The following is a 20,462-nucleotide window of genomic DNA, read 5'->3' on the forward strand; positions in this document are numbered from 1 at the left end:
CGTGCGGAGGACCCGGGTTCGATTCCCGGCCAGGGCACACAGGAGAAGCGCCCATTTGCTTCTCCACCCCTCCGCTGTGCTTTCCTCTCTGTCTCTCTCTTCCCCTCCCGCAGCCAAGGCTCCATTGGAGCAAAAGATGGCCCGGGCGCTGGGGATGGCTCTGTGGCCTCTACCTCAGGCGCTAGAGTGGCTCTGGTCGCAACATGGCGACGCCCAGGATGGGCAGAGCATCGCCCCCTGGTGGGCAGAGCGTCGCCTCTGGTGGGCGTGCCGGGTGGATCCCGGTCGGGCGCATGCGGGAGTCTGTCTGTCTCTCCCCGTTTCCAGCTTCAGAAAAAGTGAAAAAAAAAAAAAAAAAAAAAAAAAAAGAGTTCTTATTTGTGCAAAGATTTTTTTACAAATTTCCAGTACTCTAATATAATTCCATGGAGTTCTTCCCTTTAGGTGGGTTTATGTACAATCAATTAAATTGTGTTAATTTTCCTTACTAAGAATAATTTAAAAGGTTTTCTTTTTTAAAGTAACAAATTAGTTTACATTAAAGGCCATACCTGTAATCTCATCATTGCTTCATTGTTTTTTGTTTGTTTGTTTTTTTGAGACAGAAAGAGGGACCAATAGGGACAGTCAGGAAGGGAGAGAGATAAGAAGCATCAGTTCTTCGTTGCAGCTCCTTAGTTATTCAGTGATGCTTTCTTATATGTGCCTAGACCAGGGGCCTACACCAGTGAGTGACCCCTTGCTCAAGCCAGTGACCATGGGGTCATGTCTATGATCCCACGCTCAAGCTGGTGAGCCTGTGCTCAAGCCAGTGACTTTGGGGCTTCGAACCTGGGTCCACCGCATCCCAGTTCGCCGCTCTATCCATTGCGCCACTGCCTGGTCAGGCTCATCATTGCCTCTTTTCTGATGCTCTTGAGTAGAAAAGAAGCAAGGTTGCAGTTGTAGCTAGTGGTTTTATTACTTACGTATGAAGAGGGTGATTTTTGTGACCATAAATCAGTTGTGGTGTGGAAGTAGGAAAAATAATTGTCTCTCTTCTAACATATGCACTGGGAATAGAAATTTAAAAGTAGACTGATATCCCAGCCTGAGTATTAGTCTAGGGATGGTTCTGCCCACTGGTCTAGAGCTGCTGGTCTAAGTGGTATAAATGATCATTTTAAACTTTCCCTTTTCAGGGAATGCTGGCAGATTATGTGTCCCAGACTTCTCCAATGATCCCCTCCATTATTGTCCACTGTGTAAATGAGATTGAGCAGAGAGGACTGACCGAGGTAAGTGTGAACTTAGGACAGGGTGAGTTGGTTACTTGTGTTAACACTTAGGAACTTCTTAACTGATAGTATCATCTCAATAATAGACAGGTCTGTATCGGGTCTCAGGCTGCGACCGGACAGTGAAAGAACTGAAAGAAAAATTTCTCAGAGTGAAAACTGTACCCCTCCTCAGTAAAGTGGATGACATTCATGCTGTCTGTAGCCTCCTGAAAGACTTCCTTCGAAACCTCAAAGAGCCCCTTCTGACCTTTCGGCTAAACAAGACTTTTATGGAAGCAGCAGGTAAAGACAGATCAGGCAGATCTCAATACTTGAGTGTGAGTCCCACAAGGGGCACGAATTTTTTACTTTTGTTTGCAGTTTTATCCCCACTTAGTATAGTGCCTGAAACATAGTAGATACGCAAATACTTATATGGATAAATAACTATATCTGTGTTGCCCATGCCTGTCCTCTTCCTGTCGAAACTGTATAAGGCTCTAACAGATCTTTTTGCTGTTGCTTTTTGTTGTTTTGGTCAAGTCTGGTTGTCCTTTTGAACCTGGAACCATCCTTGATTGCTTTTTCTCACACTCCATATTTAATCTATTGGCAAATCTTGTCCACAGAGGTCTTTTTTTTTTTTTTTTTTTTTTTTTTTGTATTTTTCTGAAACCAGAAACGGGGAGGCAGTCAGACAGAGTTCCGCATGCGCCCGACCGGTATCCACCCGGCACGCCCACCAGGGGGCAATGCTCTGCCCATCTGGGGTGTTGCTCTGTCGCAACCAGAGCCATTCTAGCACCTGAGGCAGAGGCCACAGAGCCATCCTCAGCTCCCGGGCCAACTTTGCTCCAATGGAGCCTCGGCTGCAGGAGAGGAAGAGAGAGACAGAGAGGAAGGAGAAGTGGGGAGTGGAGAAGCAGATGGGCACTTCTCCTGTGTGCCCTGGCTGGGAATCGAACCTGGGACTCCTGCACACCAGGCCGACGCTCTACCACTGAGCAAACCGGCCAGGGCCTAGAGGTCTTGTAAAATGTAGCTTAAATTTGAAATTTGTCACCCCTTCCACTACTACCACTCTTAGTATCTCTTGTCCTGGAGTGATGGAAGAACCTCCTGATTTTCCTTTTTCTACTCTTGCCCTCGATGGTATGATCTCCATAGAGTAGCAAGAGTGGTTCTTTTATAATTAAATTACATAATGTCCTTTCTGTCCTCAGGGTCTTCCGATGGCTTCCCTTCCTTCACAGAATAAAATCTATAGTCCTTAGTATGGCCCAAAGACCTTACATGATTTGGCTCATGGTTATGTCTCCAACATCATTTCCTTTTATACCCTTTCCTTCTTTCCTCTCCAGTTACAGTGGAATTCTTACAATTCTTAGAACATACCAAGCCTCCTTGAAGCCTTCACATTAGTTGTTGTCTCAGCTTGAAATGATATTTGCATGATTTGTTCCTTTATTTCTTTTTGTGTGTGTGTGTGTGTGTGTGTGTGTGACAGAGACAGAGAGTCAGAGAGAGGGACAGATAGGGACAGATGGATAGGAAGGGAGAGAGATGAGAAGCATCAATTCTTCGTTGCGGCACCTTAGTTGTTCATTGACTGCTTTCTCATATGTGCCTTGACTGGGAGGCTACAGCAGAACAAGTGACCCATTGCTCAAGCTGGCTACCATTGGGGTCTCGAACCTGGGTCCTCCACATCCCAGTCTGACTCTCTATCCACTGCGCCACTGTTTGGTCAGGCTATTTCTTTATTTCTTGTTTCTTTTTGGGTATTTTGTCCTCAGAAACCTTTCCTGCCACCTTGTCTAAAGTAACAGCTCTCATTTACTGCCTAGGTTCTTGCCTGCCTTATTTTATTAGATGTATTATTACTACTTGATAAATATCAGCTTTTTGACCAACTCCTCCAATAGTACCTAGCACGTAGTAGGCCCATAAACATGTTTTATGAACAAATACCTTCTTGATAATTGTAGTCATAGCGGTTGTGTATCTGCCGTCCTAGAACATGGGTTGCTAGCTAGCTTTACCTAACTGCAAGAGCTGTTTTTGTTTTAAGTTCTGATTTCTAATACTGAGCTGTTGCCAGTATCCTGCTTGTTAATGAAACTAGAGTCTGATGCAGTCATGAACCTAATCAGAAGTTTCAGAGCTTACTGTATAGATGAGAGTCCGGTCGATAACTTGGAAGCTTGCTGTCAAGGGAAAGAAGTCTTAGGCCTCTTGATGCTTTCTTTTTATTTACAGAAATCACAGATGAGGACAACAGCATAGCTGCCATGTACCAGGCTGTTGGTGAACTGCCCCAGGCCAACAGAGACACATTGGCTTTCCTCATGATTCACTTGCAGAGGTAAGAACAACAAAAAGTTGTTTCTGGGAGTTAGGGAATTTTCCAAGGAAAGATAATGTAGGTTGTGTGTTAGGAGGTGAATTGTTTTCTTGTAGAACTTATATTTTCGTCTTTATTTAAGTGGAGGAACAATCTTCTAATTTAATGCTCTTTTGCTTAGAGTGGCTCAGAGCCCAAACACTAAAATGGATGTTGCCAATTTGGCTAAAGTGTTTGGCCCTACAATAGTTGCCCATGCTGTACCCAATCCAGATCCAATGACAATGTTACAGGACATCAAGCGTCAACCCAAGGTAGGCAAACATTTATATATATGAACTTGTGTGACATGATAACATGAGACTGGTGAGAGATAAACTCTGAGATTTGAGAATTTGCTAACATGTTTGGTGGCTTTTAGGTAGTAGAACGCTTGCTTTCACTGCCCCTGGAATACTGGAGTCAGTTCATGATGGTGGAACAAGAGAACATTGACCCCATGCATGTCATTGAAAACTCAAATGCCTTTTCAACACCACAAACACCAGATATTAAAGGTAAGGCCTGAGTTAGCTTTTTAAAGGACCTGACTCCCTCTTGTGTATTCTCTCCCTGTCTTTGCTAGAATTGTTTGAAATTTATGTTCTTTCATGAAAATTAAATTTATTTTGAGGATTATAACATTAAAGAAAAATTTGTACAGTTCTACTGTCCTGATTTTTTTTCACTTTTTTGTTCTTGGCCCATATGGAAATTTAAAAGTATATAGATATAATGTTAATTTGTATAAGTGAATATCAGCCATTCATTGAGCAGTTGCCGGCATAGTTCAGAAGATACACTGGTGTGTTACAACATGAGGACAAAAATGATCTCTGGGACTTTGCTAGGTCTCTAGTCTTAGCTCTTAAGTGCTTTACAGGGGTTTAGGCTTAAAACTGGCCACCTACAAGGGTGCTTTCTTTTTTCCCTCCTTTAAAAACATGACTTAACTTTGATTGAAGTGAGTTTACTGGGGCCTGTGACCACTCCTGAGCATCAGCTTCTCAAGACTCCTTCATCCAGCTCCCTGTCACAACGAGTCCGCTCCACCCTCACCAGGAACACGCCCAGGTATGTGGAATTGGCCTGCTTAGGAAAATAGGGTTATTTTTCCCTTAGATTTCTCTCCCATCATGCTGAAGCTAATTGAAAGAAAGATTGAATTAGATCTTAGCTAGCGACTAGACTTTAAAAAGAAACCTGGAGCCAGATGAGTGGTAGCACAGTGGATAAAGTGTCAACCTGAAATGCTGAAGTCACAGGTTCAAAACCCTGGGCATGCCTACTCAAGGCACATATGGGAGTTGAGGCTTCCTGCTTCTTCCCCCACCCTTTTTCTCTCTAAAGTGAATTAAAAAAAATAAGGAAACCTGGAGCCATAAGGATCCCCCCCCCTTTTTTTTTTTTTTTTTTCCATCTTTTCTGAAGCTGGAAACAGGGAGACAGTCAGACAGACTCCCGCATGCGCCCAACCGGGATCCACCCGGCACGCCCACCAGGGGGCGACGCTCTGCCCACCAGGGGGCGATGCTCTGCCCATCCTGGGCGTTGCCATGTTGCGACCCTCCTGGGTGTCGCCATATTGCGACCAGAGCCACTCTAGTGCCTGGGGCAGAGGCCACAGAGCCATCCCCAGCGCCCGGGCCATCTTTTGCTCCAATGGAGCCTTGGCTGCGGGAGGGGAAGAGAGAGACAGAGAGGAAGGCACGGCGGAGGGGTGGAGAAGCAAATGGGCGTTTCTCCTATGTGCCCTGGCCGGGAATCGAACCCGGGTCCTCCGCACGCTAGGCCGACGCTCTACCGCTGAGCCAACCGGCCAGGGCAGGATCCCCCTTTTTAAAGGGATCTAAAGGTCTTCACCGTTTGCCCTCTCATCTGAGATGACAGAGTAGTTTCTGTGGGGTTTCTGGTTGATTACATCATCCTGTTATAGTTGTCCATTTATGACTTTTTTATAGAATAGTTTTCCAGTTTATTCTCTTTTCTTTAGATTTGGGAGCAAAAGCAAGTCTGCTACCAATCTAGGACGACAAGGCAACTTTTTTGCTTCTCCAATGCTCAAGTGAAGTCATGTCTCCTGTCCTCCCAGCGTTTACCGACTGCAAGAAAGGGCGCGCCTGTACTCTGCTCTGCAGCCTCCTGTACTCGTTACTACTTTTAGCTTTCTCTAGGCTTTTAATCACATTTAATTGTGCATGGGGGTTTATTAAAACTATATATATCTTCCTCTCCTTCTCCTCAGGTAATGTAATATCAATACCTTGTGCTGTTGTTGGGAGCTTTAGATGAGAGATCTTTACAGGGGTGGAGGCGTAGTATGGGATTCATTGTGATTTTATGGGAACTGGGGTGGGGTGGCTTGTCTTTTGGCTTAAAGCTAAATGCTGCTCATGGAATAACCTTTCTCTGGTGTTACTTAGAATTTATTTCTATGAGACAGTGACAGAAGCCTACCTCTTTAGTAAGACTGACTTGTTTCAGGGTGGGTGGTGGGAGGGCAGGGTAAAGACGGGTTTGGACAGGATTTAGAATGGCTCCTTCCGAGAACTTGGAAGTTCCCTTCCCCCATTATGAACTGGAGCTATAACATGGAGCCTTCATAAAAATGGGATAGGGTGAGGACAGAACCAGTGATGGGCATATGCTTAGCTTTAATTTGGATTGGTTAGATCTAATAGTGTTAAGTGGTACAACCTTGTAAAAGTGACACTACAACTGTATTTATCTCTAATGGGCCTCTGGCTGGACTTTGGGTTTGGTTGGGGTCAAAGCCAGTTTGCTCATAAGTTGAATTCATTCTGATGCTGAGCCCTGCTTGCCCACTGGAACGCTGGAGGTCAGTATGCTGTCTCTTCATCCCAACTAACAATTAAGAGTAGACTGTAGGGGAAATAAGTCAATATTTTGTGTGGCAAGAAAAGTCACAGTCATTTTGCCTTTGCACTTTGGATGCTGAAATCTTCCTGTGTAACATAGCCACATCTAGGTAAATATGAGTGTTTTCTTATATTAAAATTATTTTTAATGTCTATAAAAATGCTTTCTTCTATAGATGTTTATGACCCATATTGACCCTTGTCTGTAAAACAATTATTTAGAATAATATTTTGGGGAAAAAAATAAATTTTTTTTCAAAATGAATGTGAGGTTGGTTTTCTTGTCCTGGAAGGTAATTTTTAACACCTTTTTAAAGAAAATACTTTTTCCTCAAAGTGTTTTGAATCTCTTCATCTCTATTCCTTCCCCCACCCAGCCTTTACTACCACCAGAAGTTTGTTTCTCTGTTTCTCATTGTTTCTGTTGTCCAGATTGAAGTCTTAGATTTGTCCTTATGACTGTTATCCTCTAATTTGAAGAAACTACTTTAAACAAAAAACAAACTTTTAAACAAGTCTTTAGAATGGTGCAGATTAAGGAGAAAAAAAAACCTCTGGCTGGCTGACTGCCTGAAAGGAACATCCTTCGCTGCTGGAAGTGACTCTGGAGTGAGCTGGGATGATTAACTGAGGGCACCTGTGCTTGGAACTCGGAAGCTGGTGAACAGAATGTATCTGAGATTGAACGTAAACAGTTGTAGGCTTAATATGTAACTGTGGAGAAAGGAGGCAACCTCCTGGCTTTTTTCCCAGGAGGTGGCAGCTCTCACAGCAGGGCCCATCTGCCTCGGCAAATTGACAGAGGATGGGTCCTTCTCCCTATTCCCCTCCCCCCTGCCCTTTTACACACACATGCCTATTAGGTTTTGTTTTTTCTTAAACTTTGTGCTACATGCCATCCCTTTTCTTATGACTCTACAAGCCTAGTGTTGGCCTGGCTCCATATTTGCTGTTCTCTATTACCTCCCCAAGGAACATTTTAAGTCACTAATGGAGAGGAAGTAAATGGATTGTATAATGTTAGTGAAGGCAAGACTTCCCTATGCAGGAACTGAGGGCCCATTAACGAAAAAGGAAATGGACCTGTGTGTCAAATGTTGGCAGCCAGTTGCTCAGTTTTGGGTGAGGCTAAGAGACTCAAGCCATGAATATAATTCTGATATTAACAAAAGGAACTATGTACCCACCTTCAGCTTCTTTAATAGCACTTCATGTGGAATAACTTGACTTTCCACTTTCAAGGGCTTTCTTAATTAAATTGTACTTCCTCATGTGAGATCTATGGAAAGGGTTCAGAGTTTTGGAGTAGCTGTCACCCCTACCCCTGCTCCTAACCCTTTCTGCTGCTACCTCTTGCTCCTTTAATGCAGTTGAATTTTACTGTCCCACTTGCTAATAGCCAGAATCTTTAAATTGTTCTCCATCAATCTATGTAAGACTTCTAAGTTTGATGTTTATTTAACTGGACAAGCATTACATGGTTTGATTCAGCAACAACAGTTTGCATTATTACTGGATGTTTAATGAGTCACCTGTGAGAAGGTGACTTCATTTCTTGCAGAAATAGAAGGCATCTGAGTTTTGATTGGAGAACTACAGGGTGCTCAATTGATTTAATGTGGTGAAATTGATCATTTTGGGGGGCTATGAACTGAACCTGTGGCATTGAAAGGGGGCTTGAATTCTTATGTTCATGGTTAAATTATTGTACAGCACAAGGTGACAAGTAGTGCCAAGTAAGTGCAAGGAGTAAAGATACCAGGCTTGCTGGTTTTGTTTTGTTGTTTTTTTGTCCCAGTAGGACCTCCCTATTCACCTCAAACCTCAGATAGACAGGCATGTATTCATATGCATATACATAAAATATATGATTTTCTATTGGAAAAGCATTTGGGAGACCCACTGCTGTGCCTGGTACACCAAAAGATTTGCTTAATTATGAATCACCTTTTCTTAGACTCAGCATGAGCAGGGAAAGAGCTGTTGTGCAGTCTAGATCTGAGAAGCAAGGGGGGCAGAGTTCAGTGTTTAGGTCGTCATATCTCACACAGTAGGTTCTTGAGTAGTGTGCTTTGATGGTAGTCTTGATCGTGACCCAAATTGAAGCCACTGATGCAAAAAGCTTTTTAAGCACAGAGTTGGGGCATGTTAGTCATGGTGCTTTTAGTATAAACAGGGTTTGAAGAATGTGCAGCTAACCTAAGAATTAAAAAAAAATTTTAATCTGCTCCCTGTAGCTGGTATATTTTGTAAATAAGTGGAGGTCCTAGTCCAGTAGGTCCTTAATTTGTTTAATTTATTAGACTTTGGTTCTCAGAGTCTGTATTTGTTGATGGCTTCTATTCACGAAGTCAGGTGGAAGACAGCTTGACATCACCAGGAATAACCTTGTAGTGGGAGCCTTCTCCTCTGCAGTCATGTGGAATGGGAAAGGAGGCCACTTTTCAGGGACTCAATTGGAAGCAAGAATTTTTCCTCTTGTCTACCTTCTCTATAACTCTTGCCAGGCTTCATTTAGTTGCATTGTTTTATATAGCATTACTCTCACATTTCATACAGTTGGATACCATCTGTGTGCTAGGCTCAGACACACATAAGTGGTCACCAGTGAAGATGGACTGAGGAACTGATTCCCCACAGAGCCTCTAGGAAAAGTAATGTGTTTTACAATATACAGAGTGCTTTCATTTATCATCTTACTTGATCTCACTGCATTCACATGCAGTAGGCAGGATTGGTGATGTCATGCCAATTGACAAGTTCAGAGAGGTGATTTGGCTCCAATTCCCACAAACTATTTATTTTTCTTCCCAAGTGAGATGAGGGAAGATACCGAGACAGACTCCCACATGCACCCCAACTGGGATCCACCCAGCAACACTGCCCTCCATCTGGGGCCAGTATTCGCAACCGAGCTGTTTTTAGTGCCTGAGGCAGAGGCTTCACAGAGCTATCCCTAGTGTGCGGGGCTGAATGGTGCTTGAACTCATCGAGCCATGGCTGCAGGAGGGGACAGAGAGAGAAAGAGGAGGGGGGAGGGGGAGGAGCAGATGGTCTCTTCCTGTGTGCCCTGACTGAGAATCGAACCTAGGACATCCATCCACATGCCAGGCCAACACTCTTATCACTGAACCAACTGGCCAGGGCCAAATTGATTATATTTTAGCCAGGGTTAGAACCTGGGGATTGTAGCCCCAGTCTGGAGGTCAGCTGTGGTGCTTGCTATTTCAGATTTCTCCATCATGGGCTTGTCAATATATTATTAGGTACGTAATGATTCCACTTAGGGCTGTATGTAGATCTGCCATCTTATGTACTCTCAACAGATGACTCGGAAAGAGAACCGAGGCCCAGACTTCTGAGAAAAGCATTTGGGACAGGAAAATGTCTTTTTTTTTTCTTTTTTCTTGAGAGTACATTTGTTAAAGCTGGGGACAGTGTAACAAGGAAGGGCTTAGGCTAGAAGCCACAGGAGAGCCTAGGTGGGGCTGCTTTGTCTCACTGAAAAGTCAGAAAAGGGGGCCTTGGAGACAGGTTCAGGGGGTTATCCCAGGATGAGCTGCTGCTGCTCACTGCTGCCCTGGTTGTGTGGGAACCCTTAAAATTTAGGAGATGCACACCTGAGAGGGAAGAAGATGGGAAAGGCACAGGCGTGCTCCTGGGAGGGAGAAACTCGCCAGGAGAATATCTTAATGGAGGTATTTTCTGGCAGAATGGAAGACCTGTGCTGGAAGATGCAGGGCTGTCTTTGTGGAAGGAGGAGGAAAAGCTGGTGTGGGTGCCTGAGGTTGCTCCTGGTGGGAGTCTGTTCTCAGGCCACCCATGTGTATCTTGTGTGCTCTGTGAAGTTCAGAGCCAAGAACAGGCAAGTCTCTGAACCAAAGCCATCAGCCTGTTTCCAGAAACGTGTCAGCGGATTAGCTTATTGGCTTTCCCCCTGAGTGGCATTAGCTCTTACCCCGTCTCATGTTCACCATCTGGCTTTGAGTAAGAAGTCTTTGAGTGATCTCTCTTCAGAAGGCTGCTCTGTGCCAGGGCTTTCTGAGGGCCGTTCAGCTTTCTCCCTCATCAACCTTAGGGCCCAGTGCTCTCCAAAAAGAGGTAGTCAGTCTGTTGTGTCTACATTTATACATACCTGAGATCAAAAGAATACTTAAGACCTCAGACAGAAAAAATACCAGCTTAAAGGAGAATGAGTCTGGGTGGTTAAAGGCCTGAAGTCTATGTTGTCAAAACTAACAAGTGAATCTGTCCTTAGGTGAGGTTTTGAAATGGAGTTGCTTTGCTACAGAGAAAGCTCTTTCTGTCTGTGAGATGATACAGTCATCCAGGTTTTAGCAGAGCAAGGGAGACGAAGGGGCTGGAATTTTTCTTCCTCATTGGAAAGCAAAGCCCGTGGGTGGAGGTGCTTAAATGAACTACCTCCCCTCCTCCCAGGGAGCTGGCTGCTCTCTCCTCCTAGGTTAATATACATTGACTGGGGCTAAATGCCTGATGCTTCTGGACAGAGTCCAGCCCCTCAGCAGAGCAGCCGCACTGTGGAGATACAGCTGCTGGCATTAAAGGGCTAAACCCTTTCCAGCTGCTTTGCTTTAACGGGAACTGCCTGCAGTCGGCAGCTTAACGGAGCTGTCTTAGCCCGATTAGGAGGAAATGACTAATCTCGGCATCTTCTCGTAGTGCTGGCCTGGAGGTTCTGGGGCAGATAACCTGGTAGGATGGGAAGTGGTTGGATAAGTGGTGTTGGGGTGCTAGGTGATTATCTCCTCAAAAATAGTGGTTCTGGCTTTGTCTCCATGAGGACAATGGGGTTCTCTTTAGTGGATCCCCTGACACGGGGGAAGAGAAGATGTTCACAGTGAGGCATGGCCTGTATATTTAAAAGATGGACTAGCAACAGACATGCAGATGAGTTGAGAACACATGTAGGCAATGATATCCATCCCCTTAGAGCAGTGGTCGGCAAACTCAGTCAATGGAGCCAAATATCAACAGTGCAACGATTGAAATTTCTTTTGAGAGCCAAATTTTTTAAACTTAAACTATATAGGTAGGTACATTGTTATTAATTTAATTAGGGTACTCCTAAACTGGCCTTTGCTAAAAACTCAAGGGGCCAAAGAGCCACATGTGGCTCGTGTGCTGCGGTTTGCCGACCACTGCTAGGGGAAGGAGAAGACTTGAGACCTTCCACTGTGGTCCCCCTTTGGCCTTTCATTCCCCTTTTCTTAAAACCTGACTTAAAGAGCCAAGATTTGAGACTGAAGTGATCATTTCTTTGATCATAAGGTGAATTTAAAATATATATTTTAATATCTCTGAGAATTAGGCTACCTTATAATCAATGGCATCTTACTAATAAAATGCAGTGATTTTTCTTTCTTAGTGGCTCATAAAATGATGGTGCATCTTATTATCAGTGACATTGGGTTTTAAGTGTTAGCTGTTTGTGGGAGGTAGGCTAGATATGGAGGCCAGGGAACCTGCCACTTAGCTGTGGAAAGATTAAAACGGTGTTCCCTCAGGTCTTAGGGGAGCTGAGGTACAGGAAAAGTAAGGTTCAGCTCCAGGGTATCTGGCACAGAGTATGTGTGGGATAGGATCAACATCTGTCCCAGCCATGACTCCCCAGAGCCATAATGTGTGACACCTGAGTCAGGGAAGGGGGGAGAAAGCCATTGTGAATCAGGCCAAGACCAAAATAGTATTCCATCCTGGTGGAGTTCTGAAATCACAATATAGGCTGAAACATTCTGGTTGCTTTAACACAAAAGAGATGAGAGGTATTAGATATTCTTTGCAGGGAGTTGGGAGTGTTTATTGCAATTCTTTGTCCAATTTGTTCACCAAATCCACAATACCAGAGGAGGGCTTTTCCTCCCTTGAAATTGGAAGGCCATGGTTTAGGGACTGACAAGAAAAGGACAGAAGTTAAGGAAACTGTTGCCCTCAGATGAGAAGCCAACTAAAAATATAATTTTGTTTACGAAGTCCTTCCTGTTTGGTAGACAGAGGTGTTCAAATAACTCTAAAGGAATATGTTAAGTGCCAGGGGGGAGGTGGGTGCTGAGTGCAGTGGGAGCTCAGAGGAAGAAGGGAACTGGGGGCTTGTAGAGCCTGGAAAGTGACGACATTACAGCTGGATCTCAAGATGAACAAGGCAGCTGGGGAAGCGTATTCCAGGCTAAGCAAGTACCTCCAGCCTGGTATGCCATTACTGGGCACCGCCGACTCTGCCTTGGCCTTTTTGGCAGCCGGCTGGACCCTAGCCTGGCTGGGCCTTGTTTTTATCCGTCCATGGGGTGGGCTGGAGTTTTTGGTCCCTGCCTTTCTCTCTGGCCTCCTCCATGCTCAGCTCTGGCAACAACTGCTCCTTTATCCGACTTAATCAGAGCTGTGAAACAGTTTCGTTTCACCCTTTTCTGTCCATTAACTGCTGCCTATTAATTAGTGCAGTTGGACTCCCCACACTCATAATCGTCCTTCACGAACCATGCCTCCCCTCTGCAACTTTTGCTAAATATGTGACTGCTCCTCAGTGTAGCTACCCATCCCTGAGACGTGATTACAGATGTTGGCTGTGTGGACCCCCCACCCCAGCTGCCCAAGTGGCCACAGCTTGGCCTGATGCTTCTTCTTGATTAGCCCTTCATAGCCCCCCTCCTTCCTTCCTCCCTGTCTTCCCCCTGACATTGCCAGGCCTCACACTGGCTACAAATTAACATCCTGTGATAAGGAGTGCTCTTCTCATGCTGCTCCAGATCTTGGAGAATAGTGCTGGGGGCCCAGAGGGACTGAGGTGATCCCCTCTCCTGACCTAATGGTCCCATCTAAACCCCAGTCAGCTTGTTCCAGATCACTTGACCTCATTATAGATCGGAGATCACAGATTTTGATCGTGCTGCCTCTTAAGCCCTCAACTCTGATGACTGCTCCCTTTTGTTTACTTAGCTGCCATATGAAATTCCACATGCTCAAAGCCCTGCTTCTTTTCACCAACCAGCTTCCTTACCCTTATTCCCCGAACCTCCCCCAAACCAGCTCCTAGCCACCATCACCCCAGTGCTCCACTCCCCTGTTCTCTTTCCTAGGTTTGATTCTTGACTCCTTTCCTCTGGATCCTCCTGCTCCAACCCACTCATGCTCACTTACTCTCCTTTGCTCAAGCTAAGCCTAGGGTATGGGGAGAAAGTGACCCCTTCTTTACTAATAGCTGGGCTGCGCTAGAAACCACAGGGGAAACGGCGGTACTTATTGGCAGAGGGAATGGCAGATGATGATGTTGGTAAAGCTGGCTACTGCTGACTGCTCTGACTCAGTGCCTGGTGCTGTGCGGGGTGCATACGCGCCACGTTGTTCTTCCAGCCCCCTTAGGAATAGACCCAATTTTTCAGACGAAGGAAGTGAGGCTCAGCATCCTTCAGTGACTTGCTCAAGTACACACAACTATAAGTGCCTGAGCCTGTAATTTAAATTCTTTCAATCCCTAATCTACCTTTATGTAGTCTTTTTCTTTTAACCTTGCTGTATAGAATCCTTTAGGTCAAATGGTTTTCTTTGGAAAATAAGTCATTGTCTTGCTCTTCCCCTCCCCTCAGTCCAGGGAGCCCAAATGTGTTACACAACCTGGCCCCTTTGTGGGCTTTGTCCCTTCTGTAGTGTGGTCCCAGATTAGACCTGTCCTCTTTACATCCTGAGGTAGCAGTGGGGGTGGGAAGCACAAAGGGGCTTCCTGCCAGCCAATGAGGAAGCGACAGCCTAGGCTGGGTGCTGGCATCATCTGCTCCTGCTAAGATGATCATCAACATAAAAGGCTAATTGTATTAATCACCAAGGCACCCGTCCGGAGTCTCCCTCCCTCTGGGGAGAATTATGAATTACAATTGCAGATGGCTCTGCTGATTGAAGACAGTGCTCAGCAGGGAGAAGGGCCAGATCAGATTACACACCATTAATTAAAAACTCCTGACAAATGGGAGGAAGAGAGTGCACATCAAGGGTCTGCCTGGTGGGGTCTCAGTCCTCTCTGTGCTCCTCACCTCCCACCCAGGCCCAGGGGCTGTGACTGTGAAGCCCTCTGCCCCTGGCTGGAACCACTGACACTTGGTTTCCTGAAGGCCAGCCCTTCCCTCATCCGAACAGATGGCTGGCTGTCCTACTAAAGGGCTGCAGAGAAGGAGAAGCTCACCTTTGGTTCCTCATTTCTGTTTAACTTTGGATGCTCTTCAGATTTTAACCTAATTCCTCACTTCTCACGAAGCTTGTCTCCTTGCCCTAGTCCTATTCCGACAGCCCAGCTTCAAAGAACTGTTTGTGAAAGTAGCCCCCAGCTTCCTCTTCCGGCAGTCACCCCTCCGTCCTGAAGTTTCTGGGACAGAGGTTGGCTCTGAAGTAGGAGTGAGGACTCCCTGTGACTGTGTACCCTCTTCCCAGCTATCCCTGTGGGAAAGCACAACTCCTCAGCTGCTGTCATCTTGACTTATTTGGAGCTGTAACTTCTGAATTCTCCTCTTGATCAATTACTACCTCCCCACCCTCCCAGCCACCCAGCCTCAGTCATTCATTCATTCATCAGACTTTTATTGAGCACCCAGTGTGTGCTCTGCTCTGGGGGTGTGGATGCGGAGATAATTTGTCTAGGAGCTTAAGGGCCTGCTGCAGGAGCTCCACCCCCTGCCCTCTTCAACCTTTTAGTTTTTGCTTCCCTCATCCTCTGGCTGCAGCTTGTATAAGACCCCCTGGAGCACTATTTTGGAAAATTCTAAACTGGGAGTTTGGGAGATCTTAAAGGGACTGTGGTACTAAGCTGGGTGACCTTTAGCAAGTCAATCATATTACATCTCTCTCTCCCTCTCTCTTGCACACATACACACACAGTCCATCTGTCCCTGCTTATAAAAGGGCACAAGAAACCCTGGGCTCAGATTGTGAAGATGGATGAATGTGGCCCAGCTTGGGGAGCTGTGCACTGTGTTCTGCACTGACAGGGTAACAGCACAGCATGGTCACTGTAGCCATGAGTCCCAGGGATGCATAGATCACAGCTGGGCCCTGTTACCCGGACCTGGGGAGACTTTGGCAGCCCTTCCCCACCATTCAGCCCCTTTGGAGACATCATAGAAAGGAACCTATCTATTTTATGGATTTGGTTGCTGCATCTCAATACCATAGTGACTGGTGTCATAGAGATGAGAACTGACTTTTACAAGCTTGTGTCTTCATTCTAGGGTCCCTCCCCCAACACATCCTCTTCCCCTTACAAAGCTCCACACACACTCACCCCCCCACACACACAAATCTCCCAGGTTGGTAGACCCAGCAGAGAAGGAGGCAGGGGCCCTGTAATTGGAGCTGATGAAATGAGAAAAATTTACTCTTTTCCTCCCTTTCACTCCTCTTCCTCTCTCCTCCCTCTTTCCTCCCATTACCAACAGCAATTGTATTCAAACCCAACCATCACAGTCATAGCAACAATAATCATCATTTATTTGCTTTGTTTTTGTAACATTTTAACTTCCAAACACATTTTCCAATTTCTTGTTTGTTTTCACAGCACTCTGGGGGAAGCTTGTGGCCATTTGATAGTTGGGGAAGCTGAGATCCAGATAGGACCCCAAGTCGTGGGCAGCTTGTAAATACTAACAAACCAACTGAGACTGGTAGTCCATCACAGGCACTGAACTGAAAATCTTGGTTTCCTGGGTCATCCTTACCATCTTCGGGACTTGCTCAACCGCTTTTGGGAGGTCCTGGCAGATCTGAGGAGGAGGCTGGAGACAGCTCCTGTGGCCCAGGTCAGGGACTGGGCTGGGCTGTCCTCAGAATGTTCCTGTGAATAGGACTAGGGGGTGGAAGGCAGGCAGACACCCAGAACTTGCCCTGGAAAATGACCCTCTGCTAGCTTGAGAAAGCTTCCTCTCTGTGTCTGCTCTTCCCAAGAGCAGGGCCTCTCCTGAACATGGGGGGGGGGGGGGCGGGGGGGGGAGTGAGGAATGAAATTGTACTGGGAGGGTAATCTCTGTCCTCAGGAATCCCCCAATCTGAGGGGAGAGCCCTACCCCCCAGACCACACTCAAGAGCAGAGACATCCCTCTGAGGGGCTCTTGGTCTTCTGGGAAGTCTGGCCTCTCCTTCTCAAGGGTGATGTGAGAAGTTGGGGTTCACCGAGGTGACTTGAGTCTTCAGTCTCTAAGCAGACTGGTGTCTGGGCTCTAATTCCTTTTTTCCCAAGACATAGGGATCTAGAGTCCAGATAGATGAGAGGAGGGGAGGGCAATTATGAATTCCCCTGCCTCCCTCTGCTCTATCCCATTAAGAGATGGCGGAGGAGGAAATTGAACAAATTTGCTCCCCACATTCTATCTAGAATTGTAATGCCTGAGAGAGGAATCCCCTGCCCACTCTGTTAGGACAAGAGGCCAAGCCTCTCTATATACCCTTCAAAATTCCCCTTCCCCTCAGAAAACCCAAAGTCCTGTCACACAAGGCATGCTGCCCACATACAGGGCTCCTCTCAGAAGCCTGAGGGCAGGGGCCAAGTTCTATGCTATCTGACACACACTCTCCCCTTTGGTGTCCCCTGACCTGCGCTGGGATTCCTTTTTCTGGGGCTCCACTTCTACCACTTGATCAATTTCTGTGGTGCCTGTGAAGATGGCTAGTCGCTGGGCCAGGGTTTTGGTGTCAGGGAACAGGATAAAGTTGTAGATCAGCGAAGCCAGCACACCCCCTGTCAGGGGTCCCACCCAGAAGATCTGAAGAGGAAGAGAGAGGTGGGCACCCGACTTGTGAGCGATCAGGACCATAGGGTGGCTTTGGGACCCCTATCTGCTCCCCCGGTGCTGACTTGGTCTCACAAGAACCCTCAAGCTATCTAAAAGGTGGCAAATTTGAGAAGCACCAGTTCCTCCCACCCCAGTCCCTGCAGGTGAGGGGATCTTGCCTCCCACAGGGTGGGCCCAGTCCCCTCACCATTCCTTTCTCCTTCCTCTCACCTCCCCATGCCAGCCGGGAGCCCTGGCTAGTGCTTTTCCTATCTTTGCTGGCATATGTGTCTATTTCTGTTTCTCTTTTTCTTTATACAAGTTTGGAAATTGGTCCAGCTGGAGAAAGTGAATAAGGAAACAGCCATGACTTGAGGCTTGGGGCTGTAGCTCCTGCCCTGGCCCATTTCTTGCTAATCCACTGGGTACCCTGGGCTATTAAAGCTGGAAAGAAAGGAAGTACAAGCCAGGATACTCGCTCTGGTCTTCTGAGCTTAGGAAAACCTCCAGTGGGGGTCAAAATTGTCTGTGGCAGGGAGATTCATCTGTCTGCTGCTGGTAACAGTCCCTATTGCCCCTCCTTGGGCCCTCACCGCTCCCATGACTACCAGCAGAGGGTCTTACCCAGTGGACTTCGAACTTCCCAAGGACAACGGCAGGACCAAAGGAGCGGGCTGGGTTCATGCAACCGCCAGTGAAGCAGACCTGGGAAGAGATTGTGGGTTCAGGGTGTGAGGAGGCTCTAGGCAGGTCTGGAAGGGGACAGTCCCCTCTGCCTTGGCTCAGAGCCGCAGTGCTGGCCTTGCTTCCTGCAGCATCACATCCTGGGCCTGGAGTGCAGGGCATAGCCGCAGCCCCAAGATATGAGGGGCTCAGGGAGGGACATTTACTGGTCTTCAGGGCCCCTGCAGCCCCCACCCCAGGAGGGAGCAGTGTGTGCATATGCCTAGTGTTCCCTTTGCCTCTTACCCCAATGAGGTGGCCCGCTGCCACAGACATCCCAATCATGATGGCTGGGGAGCCCAGAGCCTGGCGGCTGTCAGTAGAGGCAAAGACACAGAGCACCATCTGCAGGGTCAGAATCAGCTCCAGTGCCACCGCCTGGCCCGTTGAGACAGGGCTCTTGACCTGGGTGAAGGGGTTACACTGGAGTCCACACGGGCCTGCCAGGGGATAGTGACCCCTGGCCTCATTTCTTCATTGTAAGAGGGTGACATCTCACCACTGCCATTCCAGGATTTAAGGAGAACTGCATTGGGGCTCGAAACAGCCTAAGCCACTTGCTTCCTGCAGAAGCAGTGTGACCCTTCCCTCCTTAGTGGTTGGTTGGGACCAGTGATTTAGGCGGGTGGCAGGGGCTCAGGACGGGTGGGAAAGGGGAGGCGCAGAGAAGCTGGGGTACATGTTTACAAGCTGGGTGGGAGTGGAAGAAGGACACTTGGGGAAAGAGGTGGAACATAGATGATTAGGAGAACCTGGGAAAGGGGCAGTAAAACAGGCCTTCAGGTCCCAGGGAGGGAGGAGCACGGGGAAGCAGAGGAGCAGGGGACGCAGCATACTTGGGCAGGAAGATGAAATGCGTGCAGGCCCCTGCCACCACCTACAGCCCCAGCCCGCCCTGGCTGCCCCAACCCTTAAATGCCGGGTCCTTCTCCAGCTCCTGCCTCTCAGTGTGGCTTCTCTCACCTGTTCCTCAAACCACAATCCCATCCCTGCTCTGCCTGCCCTAAAGCCACACATAGTGCGATTCCCCTGGATCCCAGGGCCCATCACAGAGCAGGTGTAAAGCGTGTACCTGAAAGTTTACCTGTTTGGTTTCTCGCCTCCAGCCTGGCCCTCCACCCTGACCACCTGTTTAGACACCTCCCTCCTGGCCCTACCCGCTGCCCCTTCCTGCACCTACCACATTGACCGCAAAGGTTTCTCGGATGTCCTCTGGTGTGACCTTGTAAAGCAGAGCAGCTCCCACAATGGCCCCTAACAGTTGGGCAGCCACATAGGCCAGAGCGCGGGGCAGGGAGATTTGGGAGCCCACGAGGAAGGCCAGTGTCACCGCAGGGTTGATGTGAGCCCCGCTGACCTTCCAGGCAATCTGCACAGCCACGGCTGTGGCCATGTTGAAGGTAATGGCAATCTGCAGCACAGAGGGAAGCGCCGAGGGCCAGCGCGTAGCCGAACCCACACCAAAGAACACGTACAGCCCCGTAGCCAGGAACTCGGCAAACAGCGCCTTGTTGATGGCCATCCAGAACTGGCACCCCAGCGTACTGGTCAGGCTGGGCCTTTCTGGTTCCATTGTGTGTAGGTTCTGGTGTTTTGGCTGCTGCCTCCTCTGCTCCCAGGGCCTCTCTGTTTTCCTTGCCTCTGGTCTCCTCTGTCTCCTCTGGTCTCTTGTCTCCTGACTGACGCTCACTGTCTCACTATGTAGGCTTCGCTGGTCCCACCTCCAGCTCCTCTACCGCACTGCTGCCCCAAGACTGCACTGGTCAGACTGGCAGGGATTGAGCTGACAGGGTTATGTGTGTCTGGGTGGTGGGAGTGGGGGGGCATGAGGGTGGTGCTCACATGCCTGCTCCCCGCTGAGCTCACCTGACAGCTGGGGGAGGGGGCGGTCTCTGGGCGCTGACCTGGAACCTCCCAGGAGGATTCCAAGCTGGACAGGCCTGACTGTGCTGCAAGCAGAGGCCCAGCCTCACAGCCACAGGTGCAGGAACCGTGGTGGGCATGGGATTCCAGGGTGGTCACGTCCCTGATGTCAGCTTAAATAGAGCAAATCACTCAGACTCCCAAGTCCAAGGCCTGCTTCAGAGGGTCCTGTGCATTCTGGTGGTGGGAGGCACAGGGCGGCAGTTCCTATTTTCCTGGCCCCTCTGACTGTAGGCTCTGCCTCCTGATAGGCTCACACTATTGTGCCTCATGTAAAATGCAGCTCTCTCCTCCATTCCCACCTAAAACCCAACTCACAGAAAGCAGATGTGAACAATCAACTTTACTTTGGGGATGTGGGCCTGTGGGGGTGCAGAGGGGACAGATGGAAGACGGGTTCATTCCACAGCTAATCAGATGACACGTGGCAGTGGCCACTCCTGCTGCCTGCCAAGTGGGAATTTCCCTTGGTCACGCACCCACTTCTCTTCTCTGTCTCTGCGTCCCTCAGGCTTCTCCACCTCAGCACCCC

General features: G+C 47.8%; 2 protein-coding genes across 6 annotated transcripts in view; one reads left to right on the forward strand and one right to left on the reverse strand.

Moving 5' to 3' along the window:
• RACGAP1 (Rac GTPase activating protein 1) overlaps positions 1-6,786 on the forward strand; it is a 32,730-nt gene extending 25,944 nt beyond the window's left edge. For all 4 annotated transcript variants that reach the window (XM_066257884.1, XM_066257886.1, XM_066257888.1 and 1 more), the window contains exons 11-17: positions 1,182-1,277; positions 1,364-1,562; positions 3,519-3,624; positions 3,785-3,917; positions 4,025-4,160; positions 4,608-4,716; positions 5,636-6,786. In XM_066257884.1, the coding sequence (XP_066113981.1) occupies positions 1,182-1,277; positions 1,364-1,562; positions 3,519-3,624; positions 3,785-3,917; positions 4,025-4,160; positions 4,608-4,716; positions 5,636-5,711 (855 nt within the window). In that variant the 3' untranslated portion in view covers positions 5,712-6,786. The remainder of the gene's footprint in view (positions 1-1,181; positions 1,278-1,363; positions 1,563-3,518; positions 3,625-3,784; positions 3,918-4,024; positions 4,161-4,607; positions 4,717-5,635) is intronic.
• Positions 6,787-15,988: 9,202 nt separating this feature from the next.
• Positions 15,989-19,785, reverse strand: AQP6 (aquaporin 6). Of its 2 annotated transcripts, XM_066254806.1 has the most exons (5): positions 19,188-19,785; positions 18,254-18,412; positions 17,909-17,989; positions 17,106-17,275; positions 15,989-16,762 (listed from the first exon to the last, which is right to left on the reverse strand). In XM_066254806.1, exons 1-5 carry the CDS (start codon positions 19,578-19,580, stop codon positions 16,594-16,596), a joined length of 972 nt encoding a protein of 323 aa, XP_066110903.1. In that variant the 5' UTR covers positions 19,581-19,785; the 3' UTR covers positions 15,989-16,593. The 2 variants fall into 2 exon arrangements, with proteins under 2 accessions (XP_066110903.1, XP_066110904.1); XM_066254807.1 differs by lacking the exon at positions 18,254-18,412.
• Positions 19,786-20,462: the final 677 nt, after the last annotated feature.

The sequence above is a fragment of the Saccopteryx bilineata genome, chromosome 2, assembly GCF_036850765.1.
Source record: "Saccopteryx bilineata isolate mSacBil1 chromosome 2, mSacBil1_pri_phased_curated, whole genome shotgun sequence".
NCBI classification, from domain to species: Eukaryota; Metazoa; Chordata; class Mammalia; order Chiroptera; family Emballonuridae; genus Saccopteryx; species Saccopteryx bilineata.